Source organism: Lampris incognitus, chromosome 2 (assembly GCF_029633865.1).
Source record: "Lampris incognitus isolate fLamInc1 chromosome 2, fLamInc1.hap2, whole genome shotgun sequence".
Taxonomy (NCBI): domain Eukaryota; kingdom Metazoa; phylum Chordata; class Actinopteri; order Lampriformes; family Lampridae; genus Lampris; species Lampris incognitus.
In genome coordinates, this window is record NC_079212.1 from 120,871,784 (window position 1) to 120,889,969 (window position 18,186).

The following is an 18,186-nucleotide window of genomic DNA, read 5'->3' on the forward strand; positions in this document are numbered from 1 at the left end:
GGGGTGCAGTAAGCCCCTGACTTTAAGAGTGCAGCATTCGTTTTTAGTAATGGGGAGTAAATGCTATATACTCACTAAGGTTGTGCAGTATGACAGTATATACTGTGCACTGGTAGAGCACAAGCTTTCCCTTGAGTATGTCTGTCTGTCTGGTGCTTTGTTGCAAATCAGTGAGCAGGACTGGTTTATGGCAGTATCGGCTTTATGTAATTTGGGTAGAATTGCTTTGTGCGATTTCCGTGTGAGAGCAACATGGAGGAGAGCAAAGTTGTAAAAGCAGAAAAGGAAGCCTCCCAAGCAACACAAGATGACAGAGAAGAAGCTGTTATTAGACGGGGTGTCACTTCCATCATGTGGAAATGGTTTGGGTTTAGAAAAGCCAACACCAAACTGTTGCTCCATGGTTGTTGTCTGGAAATATGAGCATCTTCTTTTCCCACCTAGAGATAAAGCAGTAAATCATTTCCTAATTGAATTTCTAGAAAAATTACTACATTGTGATATATATATATATTAGGGTGGCATGGTGGCCCAGTGGTTAGGACTGTCACCTCACAGCAAGAAGGTCCTGGGTTCGAACCCCGGGGTTGTCCAACCTTGGGGGTCATCCCAGGTCATCCTCTGTATGGAGTTTGCATGCTCTTCCCGTGTCTGCGGTGGGTTTTCTCCAGGTGCTTAGGTTTCCCCCACCATCAAAAAGACATGCATGTTAGCATTACTACTCCAGTCTGTGCCCCTGACCGAGGCATGGTAAGATGAACTGGAGTTGGTCCCCGGGCACTGCACGGTGGCTGCCCACTGCTCCTAGCTACACAGCTAGGATGGGTTAAATGCTGAGAATTAATTTCCCCATGGGGATTGATATAGTATATCAAATCAAATACCATCACTGTGATATTAAATTACATATACTGTGATAACAGATTTTGGCTGTATCGCCCACCCTAATACCCAAATTATTTATTTATTTATTCTTCCCAGTTGTACTTGGCCAATTAACCCACTCCCCCGAGCCGCTGCTCCACCCCCTCTGCCGATCTGGAGAGGGCTGCAGACTACCACATGCCTCCTCTGATACATGTGGAGTCGCCAGCCGCTTCCTTTCACCTGACAGTGAGGAGTTTCACCAGGGGGCGTAGTGTGTGGGAGGATCACGCTATTCCCCCAATTTCCCCCTCCCCCCTGAACAGGCGTCCTGACCGACGAGAAGAGGCGCTAGTGCAGCAACCGGGACACATGCCCACATCCGGTTTCCCACCTGCAAACAGTCAATTGTGTCTGTAGGGACACCCACCAAGCCGGAGGTAACACGGGGATTCGAACCAGAGATCCCCGTGTTGGTGGGCAACAGATTAGACCGCTATGCTATCCGGATGCCCCTAATACTCATTTTATTATGAGTTTGGGTCTAGCTCACTGTCTGTGCTGTCACTTTGTATCTGTCCTCTCTCTCTATTCAGGTCAATTCAAATGTACTCGTGTAGCCCTAAATCACAGTTAGGTCCCAGAGGGCTTTGAAATCACATTACATTCGCCAGCAGATGTAAATAGAATAAATGACAATGCATGACACCCACCATCCTTGGTCTGTCAATGCGGATGAGGAAAAACTCCAGAGAAAACCTTGTCAGGCAAAAAGGGAGAAACCTCAAGAACAGCATCAGAGGAGGGATCCCCCTCTCAGCATGGATAAGGCATGCAATAGGTGCTGATCGATTTTTAACAGAACTGCAATGATGCAAATGATTGTAAATGATTACATGTAGTTATAGTGAAACAACTGTGAATACATAAATAAAAACAAAAACAAAAACAAAACATCAAGCACTCTGTGCTCCAATAAAACAGAAATCACATGAAAGCTGTCTTTGAAAGTTACATTGTACGCCTGTCACAGTTTGTTTTCTCCCTAAGCATCATTGCAGAATGGCATTGTCTTGCCTCTCCTTCCAATCATATTTCCTACTATTGAATTTCCTTAACCACGTTGGGCACAGCAGCAGTAACAGTTACCAGGCAACCAAGGCTGTTGAATGGCAGCTTGCCATTTCTCTTTGTGGAACTGCAGTGAAGAATTTCTGTTTCATAATTAATCTCACCAAGATGAAATATTAACGCACGCTGTGCTGGGACTTCCCTCATTTCTTTTTCCCTCCCTCAGGCAAGTAAACTCAGCTAACCAAAGTATCTCTTTAACATGATCCAGAGATTCCTGGATGATTAACCCCCACCCCACCCCACCCACCCTCACACACACACACACACACACACACACACACACACACACACACACACACACACACACACACACACACACACACACACACACACTTAGACGGTTCATATTAGGGGAGCACGTTCATCAACTGCAAAGTGTCTCTTGCTGATTACTTAGGATATATTTATCTCTGCTGTTTTATTGTTGGGGGGGGGGTGGTAGTATGTAGTGATTATTTTTCAGGTGCGCCATCCTGTATATCCGCAGTACAGATGGAATCCCTCAGGCCCTACAATGCAAATACAGTGAGTGTTTTCAGAAGTACAACACTTCAGTTTCACTCAACTGGTCCCAGGTTTTTAAACGATTGTGTTCGAAAGCATGTTATTCCATGACCGCTTACTCCCCCAGCTCATTACTCGAAGTCAGAAGGTGTTCTTAGTCCACTTCTTGATGTATAAAGGGTTAAAATGATGGTGACAGGGCGTCCGGGTGATGTGGCAGTCTATTCCATTGCCTACCAACATGGGGATCGCCAGTTCGAATCCCCGTGTTACCTCCGGCTTGGTAGGGCGTCCCTCCAGACACAATTGGCCATGTCTGCGGATGGAAAGCTGGATGTGGGTATGTGTCCTGGTCGCTCCACTAGCGCCTCCTCTGGTCGATCGGGGTGCCTGTTTGGGAAGGAGGGGGAACTGGGGGGAATAGCATGATCCTCCCATGTGCTATGTCCCCTTGGTGAAACTCCTTTTCACCTGTAAGGTGAAAAGAAACGGCTGGTGACTCCACATGTATTGGAGGAGGCATGTGGTAGTCTGCGGCTCTCCCCAGATTGGCAGAGGGGGTGGAGCAGCGACCAGGATTGCTTGGAAGAGTGGGGTAATTGGCCGGATACAATTGGGGAGAAAAAGGGGGAAAGATCAGAAAAAAAAATCATGGTGACAGCGTGTGCCATTTGTGTCTGTGGTCCCATATGAAGGCCCTCCCTCCAACAGTGCAGATGGGATGCTATTCGTGTCTGTATAGAGACCAGCATCACAGCCGGGCACTGGCCTGTTAGCTCTGGGATCAGCAGATATCATGAAACATTTGGAGAAAGCACCGCATTTCACAAAATGAACATATATGGCCCGAAATTGAAATCCTAAAATTTTGTTGTTAGCGTTGTAGACCATCTACACCCAACATTCTGCAGTTAACAAAGCACTCACCCAATAAAAGCTGCGCTTTGGTTTTCTATTATAAACTCACACTTATTTTCCAATGATGTTTGAGAAAAAAAAGAGTAACAAACAAGGACTCCCTGGGCACTGCACTGCGGCTGCCCACTGCTCCTAGCTACACAGCTGGGATGGGTTAAATGCAGAGAAAGAATTTCCGCACGGGGATCAATAAAGTAGTAAAAAAAAAAGTACGTAAAAAGGACTTGACCAGAGACATGTTTGGACAACTTTTCATTTATCATTGATCTTACGCTTCCTGGAGTGGAAGTATGCTGGCAGCCATACCAACACGTACCCTAGCTTTGCCAAATGTCAGAAGCTAAGCAGGTGTAGACTTGGATGGGAGAGCTCCCTGGGAAACTGAATTGCTGCCGGAAGTGGTGTTGGTGGGGCAGTTTTCCTTCTGTTCCTAAAAAACAAAAACAAATATCAAATCCCAATGCTTCCGTGACTGTAGGAGTGTAGGACTGTAGGAGATGCCGTGCTTCGGATGAGATGTGAAACCGAGGTCCTGACTCACTGTGGTCATTAAAGATCCCATGGCACTTATCGCAAAGAGCAGGGGGTTCTCCGGTGTCCTGTCAAAATTCCCAACCTGGCTCTCTCCATCTGGCCTCCTAATCATCCCCACATGTAATTGGCTCAAAGATTCCTCCCTCTCCACCTCAAGCTGATGCGTGGTGAGCATTCTGGCACAAAATGGCTGCCGTGCATCACCCAGGTGGGTGTTACACAATGGTGGTGGTTGAAGTGAGTTATTCCCTTCAATGTGAAGCGCTTTGGGTGTTTAGAAAAGCACTATATAAATGTAATGATTATTATTAGATATATGGCTAACTATCTGTTCTCACTCCCTACATTGATTCTTGCTTCCCAGTGACTTCAGGCAGTTACCAAAGTAGCCATTACATACTGGTATGTAAATTGGTTAGGGTTACATTGGATTTAGACTTAAATTAGGGTTGTATTCTCTTAAGTGACAGTCATTTTGCCACTAGCTATTGTTTAAACGGATATGATAAATCGTTGTGCATAATGACAGAAATGGGTCCTCATTTACAATTCTCATTTATCAAGGTGCACTCACCCACAGGCTCCATCTTTCATGTCCTCTCTCTATTACTAAGGAATCCAGGTCAACACTCGAACACATCCTGAGCCCGACGCCAAATCTTTGCTCTGTCTAAGTTATATAAATGCTGCGCTTCCGGTGCTCTCAAATGAAAGAGGGTCGCTTTAATTGTTCATGGCAACTAGCCCGCTCAGGTTTCCCTTGGCTCACTTAGACTACAAATCCAGCCGTGGCACTTCTGTCCTCAGGCCTTGTCACTGTGGAGAAGGAGCCGGGCATTAAGATACACCTCAGTGGGCACTGCCAGGCCGCAGCCCGCCCCGTGGCTCCTGACTCATCCCATTCCCCCTCTTTACTTTATCGGGCTGACATTCCCATCAGCCCTTGCTCCTACAGACGGCTCATTGCTTTGACATGCTGGTGAGTTGTCCGGCAAATGAAGAGCTTTTTACCTCTAACCCAGTGGAGACTGCGAGCACTCATGAAGTACAAGTTGCTAAAGGATTCTGGTACTGAAGGCCCACTTGAATGGTACGATCAAATCTAGATGATCAGACTCCCTCTCAGTTTTATTAATTTATTAATAGAAGTCTGAATTGAAGCATTTTTTTGGGGTTACTGCCTTTACTGCAGAGTACAATGAGACATTTAATGAAATATCTCCTGATATATCGCTTTGTTGTCCAAAGAGAATGGATCCAACAGATTTTGTTTTAGTCCACATTGTGAGGCAAATGGAGTTAACCAGGATGTCATTTGCTATAAACCACACATCCTACAATGCTTGTGCTCCACTTACCACATTCAATCCCATCAGCTCCCAGTATTTCCATTCCTGAGTGAGCAGGCTTGTTTTATAAGCCTCGGGAGCTCCCAGTCGAAGCTGAAGCCATTGCACAACATCGATCCTGTTTTAGATCTGAATCTAACACACCATTGCCTCTTGCCAATGTTTAGTGGCTTAAAATGCTCATGCAGGCATCATTTAGACCTGTCAGACTCGGAGAATGGCAGATTGTGTGTCATTGATGTAAGCATAGCAGTTATATGGTATAGTATGTTGGTATGGCCAGCAGCCCTACCAACATGTACCCTGGTTCTGCTGACTGACAGAAGCTAAGTAGGTGTGGGCTTGGCTAGTACTTGGATGGGAGACCTCCCGGGAAAATGAGTTGCTGCTGGAAGTGGTGTTGGTGGACCAGTAGGGGACAGTCTTCCCTCTGGTCCTAATAAACAACAAAAATCCCAGTACAGGGACACTGTGCTGTAGGAGATGCTGTCCTTCGGATGAGACATTAAATCCGAGGTCCTGACTCACTGTGGTCATTAAAGATCCCATGGCACTTATCGCAGAGTAGCCCGGTGCCCTGGCAACATTCCCAACCTGACTGTCTCCATCTGGCCACCTAATCATCCCCCTGTGTCATTGGCTCAATGATTCCTCCCCCTCAAGCTGATGTGGGGTGAGCGTTCTGGTGCAAAATGACAGCCGTGCATCACTCAGGTGGGTGCTACACATCGGTGGTAGTTGAGGTGAGTTACCCCCTTCAATGTAATGCACTTTGGGTGTCTAGATAAAGTGCTATATAAATATAATCCATTATTATAGTTATGACTGTTAGAAAATAATAGCTCTGTGATGGTCTGGTGGCCTGTCCAGGGTGTCTCCCTGCCTGCTGCCCAGTGACCGCTGAGATAGGCTCCAGCATCCCTGCGACCCTGAGAGTAGGATAAGCGGTTGAAAAATGGCAGACATAGGTACATCGGAATAAATGAATAAAATAAAGAAATAAAAAATTGAAAACATTAAAAGCTGTCTCTATGAAACCTGTTTAAAATGGCTTAAAAGATTCCACTGATTTTGCTAGCCTGAGACCTCAGGTCTTAGCCTTCCACAAGGCTTTTTAGTTTTGTTCTCTAGTCAGTATTTTGGATGAGTGGACAGTCTGCAGATGGTTCACTCACCATACCAGCTTGTCACGTTCTGAAGCCAAACTCCAGCTCAGGTGAATGCACCTGTTCATCTGTGTAATTGGGTCGGAGGCTGCAGTGCTCAGAGAAGGCCGGTGTGTTCCCATTTCAGATCATGATGTCCACATATGTACCATCCCCTTCCCAGCCAGCTGTCTTTGTCCAGGGGGTTTTAAACTTAACAGGAGTCCAAGTTACCATTTGAACGAACAGATGAAGCCAGATTGGATGATGTTGTTCTCAGTCTGGTGTCAACAAGATATGAATCATCGTGTATGTCACAACAGTAGGAGAATGGATGAAATATGCCGCAGTCCCAATCTGGTATATTAGCAGTGTGACTGCTGTGAGTATCCCACCATTTTATGGCATGAGTCATGATTGATATTTGTTTTTGTTTGTTTGTTTGTTTGGTCTCCCTGCTTTTTTAATCATTTATCAAGAGTATGTTTGTGTAAGCATGCCCTTTACAGCAGTACCCTGCTTTACAGCCATACATACCATGCAGAATCCCACCTGTGTGTGTGGTCTGCCAGTTATGAGCACCCCTCAAACATTAAGATGCTGTCAGGACTGGGCGATGTATTTCACTAAACAAGTGGAAAAAGTCTGACCAAACATGGCTGGCCATTGTGTATTTCTTATATGGCAAATCTAATCCATGCTGTGGAACCCACTGCTGGTTTTTGACAGCTGGGTAGTAATGTTGCCCTATGCGGCAGTTCACAGTTTAGGGTGTAGGGTAATTTGTAAAAAAATTGACTTCACACACACACACACACACACACACACACACACACACACACACACACACGCACACAAGATCAAAACGCTCAACAAAAGAGATCATACCAACAGCTCCTGAACCTTCTGCGACTTTTGGTTTCACCACGACAATGGGTTGTGTTGTAAAAAATATTTAAACTGCATGCCCTGTTAGATTTATTAAATATTTATCTAGGTAGTTGAGTACAGTTATAATGATGTTTCCATTTCTTCATCTCATCCTGCTGTCTGCATGACTGCATTCCTCTTTTGGTATCAGCTGTACTCATCCTTCACAAGATCTTAATGTAGCTTGTCATCCTTCGTTGTTAATCGCTATTATTGGGAAACCTGTTATTTGGTGTGGTTTTGCTTCCAGGGATATTTGCATTCGCTACACATGAATGGCCAAGCGTAGAAGGGCTAAAAGTTGTGGCATAATTTTGTCTTCTTTCTGTTGCTACTAATATGACTGGTTTCCCTACGTGCTTGATGCAGTAGTCTGCTGGCTATGACGTGTAGTCTTTAAATGACCACACTGATGCTTTGCACGTTTTAGCCCATTTATTACAAATCAGTATTGTGATGGGGCTATACCTTAAATTACACCCAACTGTTTTCCAAGGCAAGGTTGTAGATTTTTTATTAAAAGGCGTTTCACAGGCAGACATTGGTTTTCACTCATTTCAGCACAGAATAAAAACCAACTTGCAGAGACCTGAAACTTGCATATTAGGTAATCTATCATTATTATGTAGTAGGTTAGCCTATGCTATCGTTACGGGATAATGCAGTTGATTTGAGAAAGAAAGTAGTTTGTGTGTGTTTTTTTGTGTGTGTGTGTGTTTGGTGGGGAAAGATTTTTGCAAACCTAATTCAAACGTCCATGAAGCATAAAATGAACGTTTGCGTGTTTCTGAGGCGGCTTCATCGCCTGCATGTTTGAATGGAAAGAAACAGGGGGAAAGGCACATCCTCCAACCTCTAAAACGCTATGGCATGCTTTGGGAACCGGTCGGGAGCGTTAATGTGAAGCATATTGGATTTGTGGTGTGGGTTTAAAACATGCGCGCAACAACAAACAACAAACCCTGCAGCTGAAAGGTACGGCCCCTTAGCTGCAGGGGGTGGGGGTGGGGGTGGGGGTTGCACGGGGATCTCCATCTCCTCCTCCGTAACCTCCCATTCAGGAAAAAAAAACCCCAAAAAAACGCACGTCTCTAATGAGGCGAGGCGGAGTGGAGCTCAGCTCAGTCTGCAGCCTGCTCTCACGGTCCAGTATACTGCTCCCACACCACAAACTACATCTGACCGGCACTGGGTGAATTTGAAAGCTCCTTTACTTTCGGGTAACCGACGGAAAGCTCCTCTATCGTGTGAAACTTGACGCTTGTTTAAAAACAAAAACAAAACACGCTCACCTGGATTTGTGTTGCCGATGTGGACGCGTTCTCCGGTCAGGGGCAGAAGCCGGGTGTCGGACTCCGGATGGGACGCGCTGTGTCTCCTTTTAAGATGCGCATATCTCGCATAAGTGCGAGTTAAAAGCCGTGAGAGACCTTTTTTGGGGGGGTGGGTGGGGGATGAAACATGGTCCAAAACGTAATTTTGGTGTTTTTTCGCAGGAGACTGAGCCAGAGGCCAGCGGTTGAAGAACTTGAGAGTCGGAACATCTTGAAGCGTAAGTAGCCTATTAAACCCATGGTCTCTATGTGATCAGGGCTTTGGGGTCAGTCGTTCAAGTTTTGCACCAACCGCAGTGACAAGCTCTTGATGCTGTGAGGATAGATGCTTAGTAGTTAGTATGTATCTACATTATAACAGTAGTTAGTATTGTAACGTGCATGGATAAGAAGACACGCTGGCTGGCGGGTCTAACCCTTTAGTCGAGCGGTTAGCGATGTCTGCCGCGGTGCGGGCGATATGGGTTCGCGTCCCGGCCGCGGCAGTTCCTGTGGTTGTCCCCCGAATTCGCTACATTGGTGTCAGAAGTGGGATGGAGCGACCGTAAGGCCATCGGAAGCGTATGCGCCCGGAGGCGTGAAGGAGCTGATATGCTTAAGCGCGGGGACGCGCTTCCCGAAGGAGAGGGGTAGTGTAACGTGCGTGGATAAGAAGACATGCTGGTTCGCGGGTCTGACCCTTTAGTCGAGCGGTTAGCGATGTCTCCTGCGGTGCGGGCGATATGGGTGCGCGTCCCGGCCGCGGCAGTTCCTGTGGTTGCCCCCCGAATTCGCTACAGTATGTATATACTTAATAACAGTAGTTAGTATGTATCTACATTATAATAGTACACGATCCGCCGAACACACAGCGGAAGTTTGCAGTTCTTAGTGTGGTCATTGTGGTAGGCTATTGGGAATCATACAGAAAATCAATGCCGCCCCCCCCAATAACAGCTGTAATTTAAAATGGAGATAACAATTACAAGCAAAAATAAAGATAAATTTACAAATAAACTAAAATGATTACACAAATGAGTTTACTGCTTTAAATAAATGTTCGCGCACGTGGCGAAGAGTATACAGCGTGTTTACAGATTATGTTCGCGGTACTTAATTAAATTCTCATAGCGCAGCCTCGTGCGTTGTGACAGACGTCTGCAAGATTGATGATGAAGTGACTCGGATCTGACCATGTTCGCTCCCTTTTACACTTAAAACCCTGAAACTACCTTTATAATGCGATTAATAGTCAGGGAACAATTGTACTTCCTATAAAGCCACAGCCACTTACGTAGTAGGCTACAGCTGTCCACTTTTTCTAGAGGGTTCCCTCATCCAAAGTTTTTTTTTTTAAGATATGGTGCCTGTTTGGCTCCTCAGCAGCTCTCTCTCTCTCTCTCTCTCTCTCTCTCTCTCTCTCTCTCTCTCTCTCTCTCTCTCTCTCTCTCTCTCTCTCTCTCTCTCTCTCTCTCTCTCTCTCTCTCTCTCTCTCTCTCTCTCTCTCTCTCTCTCATTTTCGTCAGATTTCCCTTCCCCCTTTATAGGGCCACACAGGTGCACGTTAAACGCCAAAGTCAGGACACTAACTCCAAGCCACATCAATGGCAGATGAAAGCTGCCTCCAGACGGTTAAGATTCGTTAAAAAGTATCAATGTAGAACTTAACCACGCCCTCCTAAATCAAAGTATTCATCCGAAACAAAGGCAGAATGTCACGTGTCAATCAGTAACTGGTGCCGTGTCCACCTGGCAAACAAGTTGGAAAAAAGTTTGGATGAAACAGGAATAAACTCCATTTGAGAAAGATAAAACCCATGTTGTTGCCTTAATCTGCCCTTGCCTCTCTCTTTCTCTCTCTCTCTCTCTCTCTCTCGTTCTCTCTCTCTCTCACACACACACACACACACAGAGACACACACACACAAACAAACACACACATTCATTCGTTCCAGATCAGTCCTTGTGTCCTGTCTGTTTAGCAGTTTTGACTACGAAGTGAATCGGACATATTGGTTTTGTCAGTCACGGTCTACACTAGTAGATTAATTCTCCACATTTCCTTGTTCCATGGTCAAATCGTTTTAGCGCCATGATTGCATTTCATTTCCCTTGTGCTATGAATAGGGTGAAACTCCAGGTAAGAAAGATGTCTGCGCCTGTGATCCCTATAAGTCAGACTTGCTAAAGTTTAGGAAACCGGTCGATATATGCAAGTTTATTACTCTGCTCCGATGAACAATCACTGAAATGTGAGTCACTGCCAATGGTTTGCACCACTATAGCTGAACCCTTTCCTCTGGCTCTGTGTTTGTTCTTGGCGTAAACAGAAAGAAATGACCAGACTGAAAGGGAGGAGAGGAGGGAGATCAAACAGCGATTGAACAGAAAGGTAAGAGGAGTTGACCTTCGAGTTGTAAACAAGTCGCCAAATTTTCATCAACTAACTTTCAACTAGCACACGCACAAACACATTGAAACAGATACATGGCCAGCACAACTACATCTCATACACTCTCTGGTAAAGAACTGAATTTGTGTTGCATGTTTTATTGTGATATTAAATTTAACGTTTTGTTTTACATTACACTCATCTTGGGACAGGGTTTACACTGGGCCAGATTATCCATATTATCCATATATGGCCCAGGGGCGCCAGCCAATTTGCTGTGCTGGGGGGGCACCAAATGATTAAGACAACGACTACACATTTAAAATATATTTTAAAATATTTATAATATTTTCTACAGTGGCTACCGCTGTTGTGCGTCTTTCAGCACCACAGACGGAGGCGTGGAGGGCGGCGAGGAGAAAGAGACCCGGTGTAACTAGTGCAGTGCCGGTTTGGGTGTAATCCCCCGTCTGACGACAATGTGGGTTGCAAAAGCAGAGTGGCGCTGTTTGACCGGTGTGGGTTCCATTTCTGCTCGGGTACAATATCGACTCGGGGTCCTTCGACTACATATGACGTCACGGATTATGTTGCTAATGCTAGCTTTTACAGTTATTTAGCTGTGTGGTTTTTTTTTTACAATCCACGTTGACATAGAGTTGGTTAGTAAAGGTGCGAGGCCAGGGTGCGTCTAACGTCGATCTACTGTTTCCCGCTGTTCCTAAACTGAACTAGCCCCTACCCAATCATAATGCGTGAAGTAGTGATGTCATCTGTAGTCGCAGGACCCCGCGCAGGGCGAGTAGATCAAGTACCGACACCGGTCGCCGCGGGACAGATGGACACAGACAGATTCCTTCCATTTTAGTTAGATAATAGAAGTACACTTTATTGCTGATAGAAAATATATTCAAATATCATTTTACTAATCCACCCTCCTGTGTGGAGCAAGTACAATATTTTTCTGTTTTACAAAAGCAAGAAGGAAAATCAAGTCCTTTATAAATGTTCTATCTGCCGTTACTGACCGGGAAAATTAAAAATACTTTTTCATTTGTGGATTTTGCAAAGAAAATCAAATCAGTATCCTATTTTCATTCCTTTAAATTCTGTTTTTGAAATCAACAGAACAACAAAACAACCATAATTTCTAATAGCCTACACATTGCAATACATTGTCTGTGCTATTCCAAATACTGCCTTCACATCGCCTCACCTGGCGCTCTGCCATCACTAAGCTATTGAAGTAGTTGCTTGCAACAGTCGTTATTGGGCTTGCCTTATTTGGTATATGGGTGTGATGATTTTTTTTTAAACATACTCTTATGGTTTTGCATGTAGGCCTCATACAGGTCATTTATGATGGCAATGATATTTAGCATGACGTTGCATTGAGATTTGAGCTGCATTGAGATTTGAGCATCAGCGTAATGGCTGGTATGGCTTTTGTGGGCCCACGTCTCTCTATGGTCTAAGGTTTTTTGGTTGGGTCTTACATTTTTCTGTAGTATGTGTGTTGAGCCTGTACTTTAGCCATAAGTTCATATAAATCTATGGTCTTTATACCCACAGTAAATTTCACTTTTTTATGTGTAAAGTGTGTGTGTGTGTGTGGGGGGGGCATTTCAAGTTTGGTCACCCCAGGGCACCACACTGTGTTCATCTGGGCCTGGGTTTACAACAGACCCTTCTAATACCGCAACTCCCCTCATATTGACAGCTTAACCAGCGGCCAACGGTGGATGAGCTACGCGACAGAAAGATCCTCATTCGTTTCAGTGACTATGTGGAGGTGGCAAAAGCTCAGGACTACGACAGGCGTGCTGACAAGCCATGGACCAGACTGTCAGCTTCTGACAAAGTATGTACAACAGCATCTATTCTGAGCACATTCATCTGGTGTTTGGTTGTTTAGAGGTGTGGAAACTGCTTTGGCTAGATAGATCTTTTGATTAAAGTTGTAACAAGAACTACAGATTGTAGGTCCGTAATGATCTAGACCTTAAGCCAACAAATCTTTACCATATCCAGTGCAGACAATTTCTAACTTAGTCTGCCAGCTCTTCAGAGACAGGTTTGAATTCTGTGGAGGAACTGTTAAACTATTAACTGTATTTTTCACTGTTTTTCTTAACTTGCATCAAACACAGATGACCGTATATGACTCTTGTAAACCTCAGATGTTTTTTCACTTCCATAAGGCAGAATTTACCAATATTTTAATTTGAAGCGCTTCTGCACCTGTGCACCAGCACAGATGTGAAATGGGACACATTTGGGCTTAAGGTTGTTGTTGTTTTTGCTCTGCAGGCAGCTATACGGAAAGAGCTTAACGAGTTCAAAAGTAATGAGATGGAAGTGCATTCTTCGAGCAAGCACCTGACAAGGTCAGTGAGTGCACATGGTTTGGTCTTTTAGTTGCCATTTTGCTTGGCAGCTGATAAACTCTAAGATGAGGTGCCAGTGTGAAAACTAAAATGTATGGGTCATCCCTTGTTTATATATATATATATATACTGTCTAATAAAGAATTTACTTGACTCACTAGATTATATATATATATATATATGTGTGTGTGTGTGTGTGTGTGTGTGTGTATATATATATGTGTGTGTGTGTATATATATATATGTGTGTGTGTGTGTGTGTGTGTGTATATATAAATAATGAAGCCCTACAGTGGGCCAAATTTAGCTGCATCCAGCCCCCTGGAGACAATAAAATTGCACCCTTTGGCACCACCTTTCAATTAAAATGAATGTCTGGACAAATTTAGCTTATCTTTTGCTTACACTTTATGTTACAAGTCAGTGGCTAAAAAAATGTCCACTCTTAATTAGCCTGGGTTTGGCTCATGCGAGTGCCTATTTTTGAAGAACAGCCAATGGCTGCTCCCAAGAGAATTGTTAGTAGAGATATTTTTAGGACTCTGATTGATGAAACCCCTCCTATGTGATTAGTTCAGCCCATACCTATATTCTTCCCTCTCTTGTCCGATACAGGTTCCATCGACCATAGCAAGGTTTCTTCTGTGAAGAGTTGCTGATATTTGGTTCTGTCAGTGAAGACCTTGCATGGAGTCTTCCAGTGCCCTGGCCCACAGTGAGTGGGTGTCCTGATATTTGGGGTGCAGTGAACTTTGGAGGCTATGTCTCTAGAATTGGAGCTGCCAGGAAGGAGAGACGCATGCAGAAAGCTCCACTTCTGCTCAGAGGAACATCTTACCTTTATTTTACCTTTTCAGGGGAGCAGGACAAACAAGGCTCATATTTGCCATAAAAAGAACTCGTTTTTTTAAATAGACTTTTTTAAAAGATGGCTTTTTTTGATGCCAGATGGGAAAATGTGCATGTGACCAAGTCAACCTGTCCCACTCCAGTACCAGTAGTCACATCCCAATCTCTGTTTGGGTCTCACCAATCCCGTTAATCCAATTTCTTATCAACAATGTAAATGTTCTTAAACAGAAACCTTGTCTGTGAACAAGATGAAAACCCCCTTTGTAAGCACTATTTATTGTCTGCACAATACAGGCTTCAGATTTGTAAGAAATCTTGTTTTTCTTGTTTATTGTCTGGATTTGGTGTGTTTTAAAAATGGCACGCTATCGTGAAGTGATAGAAAGAAACTTAAATAGAAGTTAAATAGATATTTTACTTTAATTATCCACCCATTGCGGTAAGAGCTTTGCAAATATGGGTTGATATTTGCAGGCTATATGGTATATCAAGGTTTTAAAATCCCTTACTTGGATATCCGTTAATGAAGAAACGTCTCAAAATAAATGACAGCGTGACGTCATGACATCGTGTGTACTCGAGTCTCTAAATTAAGTAAAATCTACAGTGTTACATCGTTTGTTAGCATGCCATGCTAAGTAGAACAGCTTTGACTGTCTTCCCTAAACAGGAATCAATAAATTAGGAACTTAGTTTATGAGCTTCTGGCAGTGAGTCATGTCACCATCTCTTAATTCTCATCATGCAGTACACCAATTTTGATAAAACAATACAAGTCAAACAATCAATATACATTGTGAAGCAGGGTAAGTTGGTTGATCTCTTTCATGAGAGGATTTCACCTAACTTAGTTCCTCATATTTGCTGAGTTTAGCAGATGTTGTTGAACTATTAACTATGTGTGCTTCTGCCTCATGCTGGCAAAGTAATAAGGTGGTGGAAAAATGGTTCACTTTGTTGGGCTTATTTGTATCTTGTGTCCCACTTCTCCCTAGGCTTACCTCATACATTGACCACATTTATATAGAGCATTTCTACTCTACCGACCACTCGAAGTGCTTTACAGTGTATGCCTCACATTCACCCATTCACACACATTCATACACTAATGGTGGAGGCTGCCATGCAAGGTGCCAACCTGCTCATCAGGAGCAGGTAGGGGTTCAGTGTCTTGCCCGAGGACAGTTCAACATGTCATGTTCAACATGTTCGAATCGAACTAGAGACCTTCTGATTACTAGACGGCCCGTTCTACCTCCTGAGCCATGCCACCCAAATCCCTAATGAAAACATTGATAATTATGATAGGTCCATGTGAGATTATAGAAAATCCCTTTTATGGTCGAAAGAGGAGGTAGAAACAATGTTGTGACGTGGGTTACCTGCCATGCTAAAAAGCACCCATTTTTGATTTGCAGCACAGCTTTCCACTATATTTCTGACATCACTATTTACGATGTGAGCATGAGGCCCTCCATCCTGACTCTGAGAACAGATGGTGCCGTCAGTGTAAGTCACAAGGACTCCTGTGCTGGTCAGATTAACGAAAGAAGTGGCTACCGGCTGGGAGCTCCCAGAGCCAGTAGTTGGCAGTTCACTCAAACAGAATTAGACCAGTGGAGATGTGTGGGTGGAGGGGATGGTCTCCTGGGCGTGGGTGGGATATCCTGATCTCCAGTCGTCTCTCACCTATACTGTAGGCCAGCATGGCTGAAAGCCAATGTGTAAACGTGCATATACAGACATATGCACATACATGCACATACTGAAAGCACACACAAAGTTTTAGCCAAATGTAAGCATGATGAGATTTCAATGTACATATGCAATTGTCATCAACTATAAATTATCTTACATCCTTCTCCCATTTAATCCTTGTGAATACAAGTTTCCCATTTTTCAGGACATACCGATGAACAGCAGTTTCTCTTGCTAGGGAAGGCCACCCATCATTGCTCAAGAGAATAGACCACACTAAGACCAATATTTAGAAATACAAATTAACTTCCAATGCACATTAATTTCAGACACACTGAATATACTTTATTCTCACAACAGACTTAGGAAATAAAAATTACCAGTTATTTGGAATGGTGCAAATGCCCTTACTATAAATCATTATCAAGCCAAAACCAGCTGGGACAATCAGGGCATAATGGAGTTTTGCCTGGAACCCATTATAATATATATGCATTAACTTTGTGCCATAGCCAGTCTTTGTTAGACACATCACAGCTGAGCATCATACCATAGGCCCTAAATGGATAGTTCTTATGTAACTACAGGCAGCAAGCACTGGCTGAAAGCCCAGAAAGGGCTCACTACTGTTTTGCTGCAGGAATATATGCCCCCATACACTGGCATGACAATTAAGACCATATAAGATTAGTAGACAACATCCATGCCATGCTAATGTCTGCCTTCTAAGAGCACTAGAACTCATTTGTTCCCAAAGAACAGACATATTGATGTTTGCTGTTGTTTTTATTGCTTAACCAGAGATTTTGGCTGAATGGTAAGGATTTCAGCTCAAACATGGAGTTGTTTCAGGTTATAGCACCCAGGGATGTGTGAGGAGTCCTCAAGTTTTGTTTCTATAAATGGGATGAGATGTTTTTATCTGTACTGTTATTTATCACGACTGCTCAGAGCAGGTTATCCAACAACCCTTTAAGAATCAAGATGATGTTTGCGTCATCTTAAAAGATACTCAAGGTGAGTTTAACACAGTGGTGTAATTTGTGAAAATAGGCTAAATTGCAAATTGTGGCTCAGCCTAAGTCATTACCAACAATTTTTACAATAATTCCAGCAATGAAAAAAATCATTGTCTGTGAAACCAAGAATAGCAAACAACCAGGGAAGGACAAGGGCAAGAGACAACAAGAGGCCACGAGCACCAACTAGGAGCCAAAGCTATAAAATCAATATGTTTGTGGAGTAAAACAGCCGAATGGTATTCTTTGAAAATTGGGTATTGGCAAAACAAAAGTTTTTGCAGACAGGAAGAGTCATGGAAATTCATCATTATCTCTGGTTTTGCTGATGAGGGGATTGGTTGGGATGCTAACAGGAAATCTGAACTATTACTCAGCACTAATGTCCATATATCGCGTGGTTACTTCTAGTACGTGAAAATGAGAGTATAATTCCTTAAATGGTGCATTTTTGTTTATTCACTGAAGTCAAATCAACAGCAATGACGATCGTATGTGAAGAGAGCAATTTGGTGAGGTGGGCACTGTAATAATGTGCCCACCGAGCCAGTAGGTGGCAGTATTGGTATATCTTGTATGTCTGTGAATGTTCTCATTCATCCAGGTCATGGTTAGCCAAAGGAGTTGAATCAAGTGCAACTGGACTTGGTACATATCCGTGAAGACGTTTCGCCTCTCATCCAAGAAGCTTCCTCAGTGTTGCATTGTTCATATTTATGTCACGGATGTCTAGCTACATACTTGTTTGGTATGTTAATATACTTTTGTAGAGTTAGACTGCAGGAGCAAACATTAGACGTCCAGTCATACTTCGTGGGGCAGGAAGAGAACTTTATTGCACATGCGCAGAAGTCATACACACACACACACACACACACACACACACACACACACACACACACACACACGCATATGGATACCCGCAAGGACCAAAATAGCTGCTTATAGCGCAGTAAATAATACAGTGGCTGACTGGCTGTATATGTGAGACTGCACATTATGTTCAACACCCTCACTCAGGCTCACCTTTACAGACTTACATGAAAAGAAAAACAGGTCTTCCTTAAAACATAAATTACCTATGCCGGTAATTAACATAACATAACATAACGGTAACATTATTCCTTGAATAACAACTCAGGAAAGC

General features: G+C 43.7%; 1 protein-coding gene across 1 annotated transcript in view; it reads left to right on the forward strand.

Annotated features, from left to right (window-relative positions):
- The window catches only part of phactr3b (phosphatase and actin regulator 3b), a 50,274-nt gene extending 35,664 nt beyond the window's left edge, over positions 1-14,610 (forward strand). Inside the window, exons 9-13 of the mRNA XM_056274600.1 lie at positions 8,875-8,930; positions 11,022-11,083; positions 12,804-12,944; positions 13,394-13,470; positions 14,086-14,610. Coding sequence (XP_056130575.1) covers positions 8,875-8,930; positions 11,022-11,083; positions 12,804-12,944; positions 13,394-13,470; positions 14,086-14,101 — 352 coding nt within the window. The 3' untranslated portion in view covers positions 14,102-14,610. The remainder of the gene's footprint in view (positions 1-8,874; positions 8,931-11,021; positions 11,084-12,803; positions 12,945-13,393; positions 13,471-14,085) is intronic.
- Positions 14,611-18,186: the final 3,576 nt, after the last annotated feature.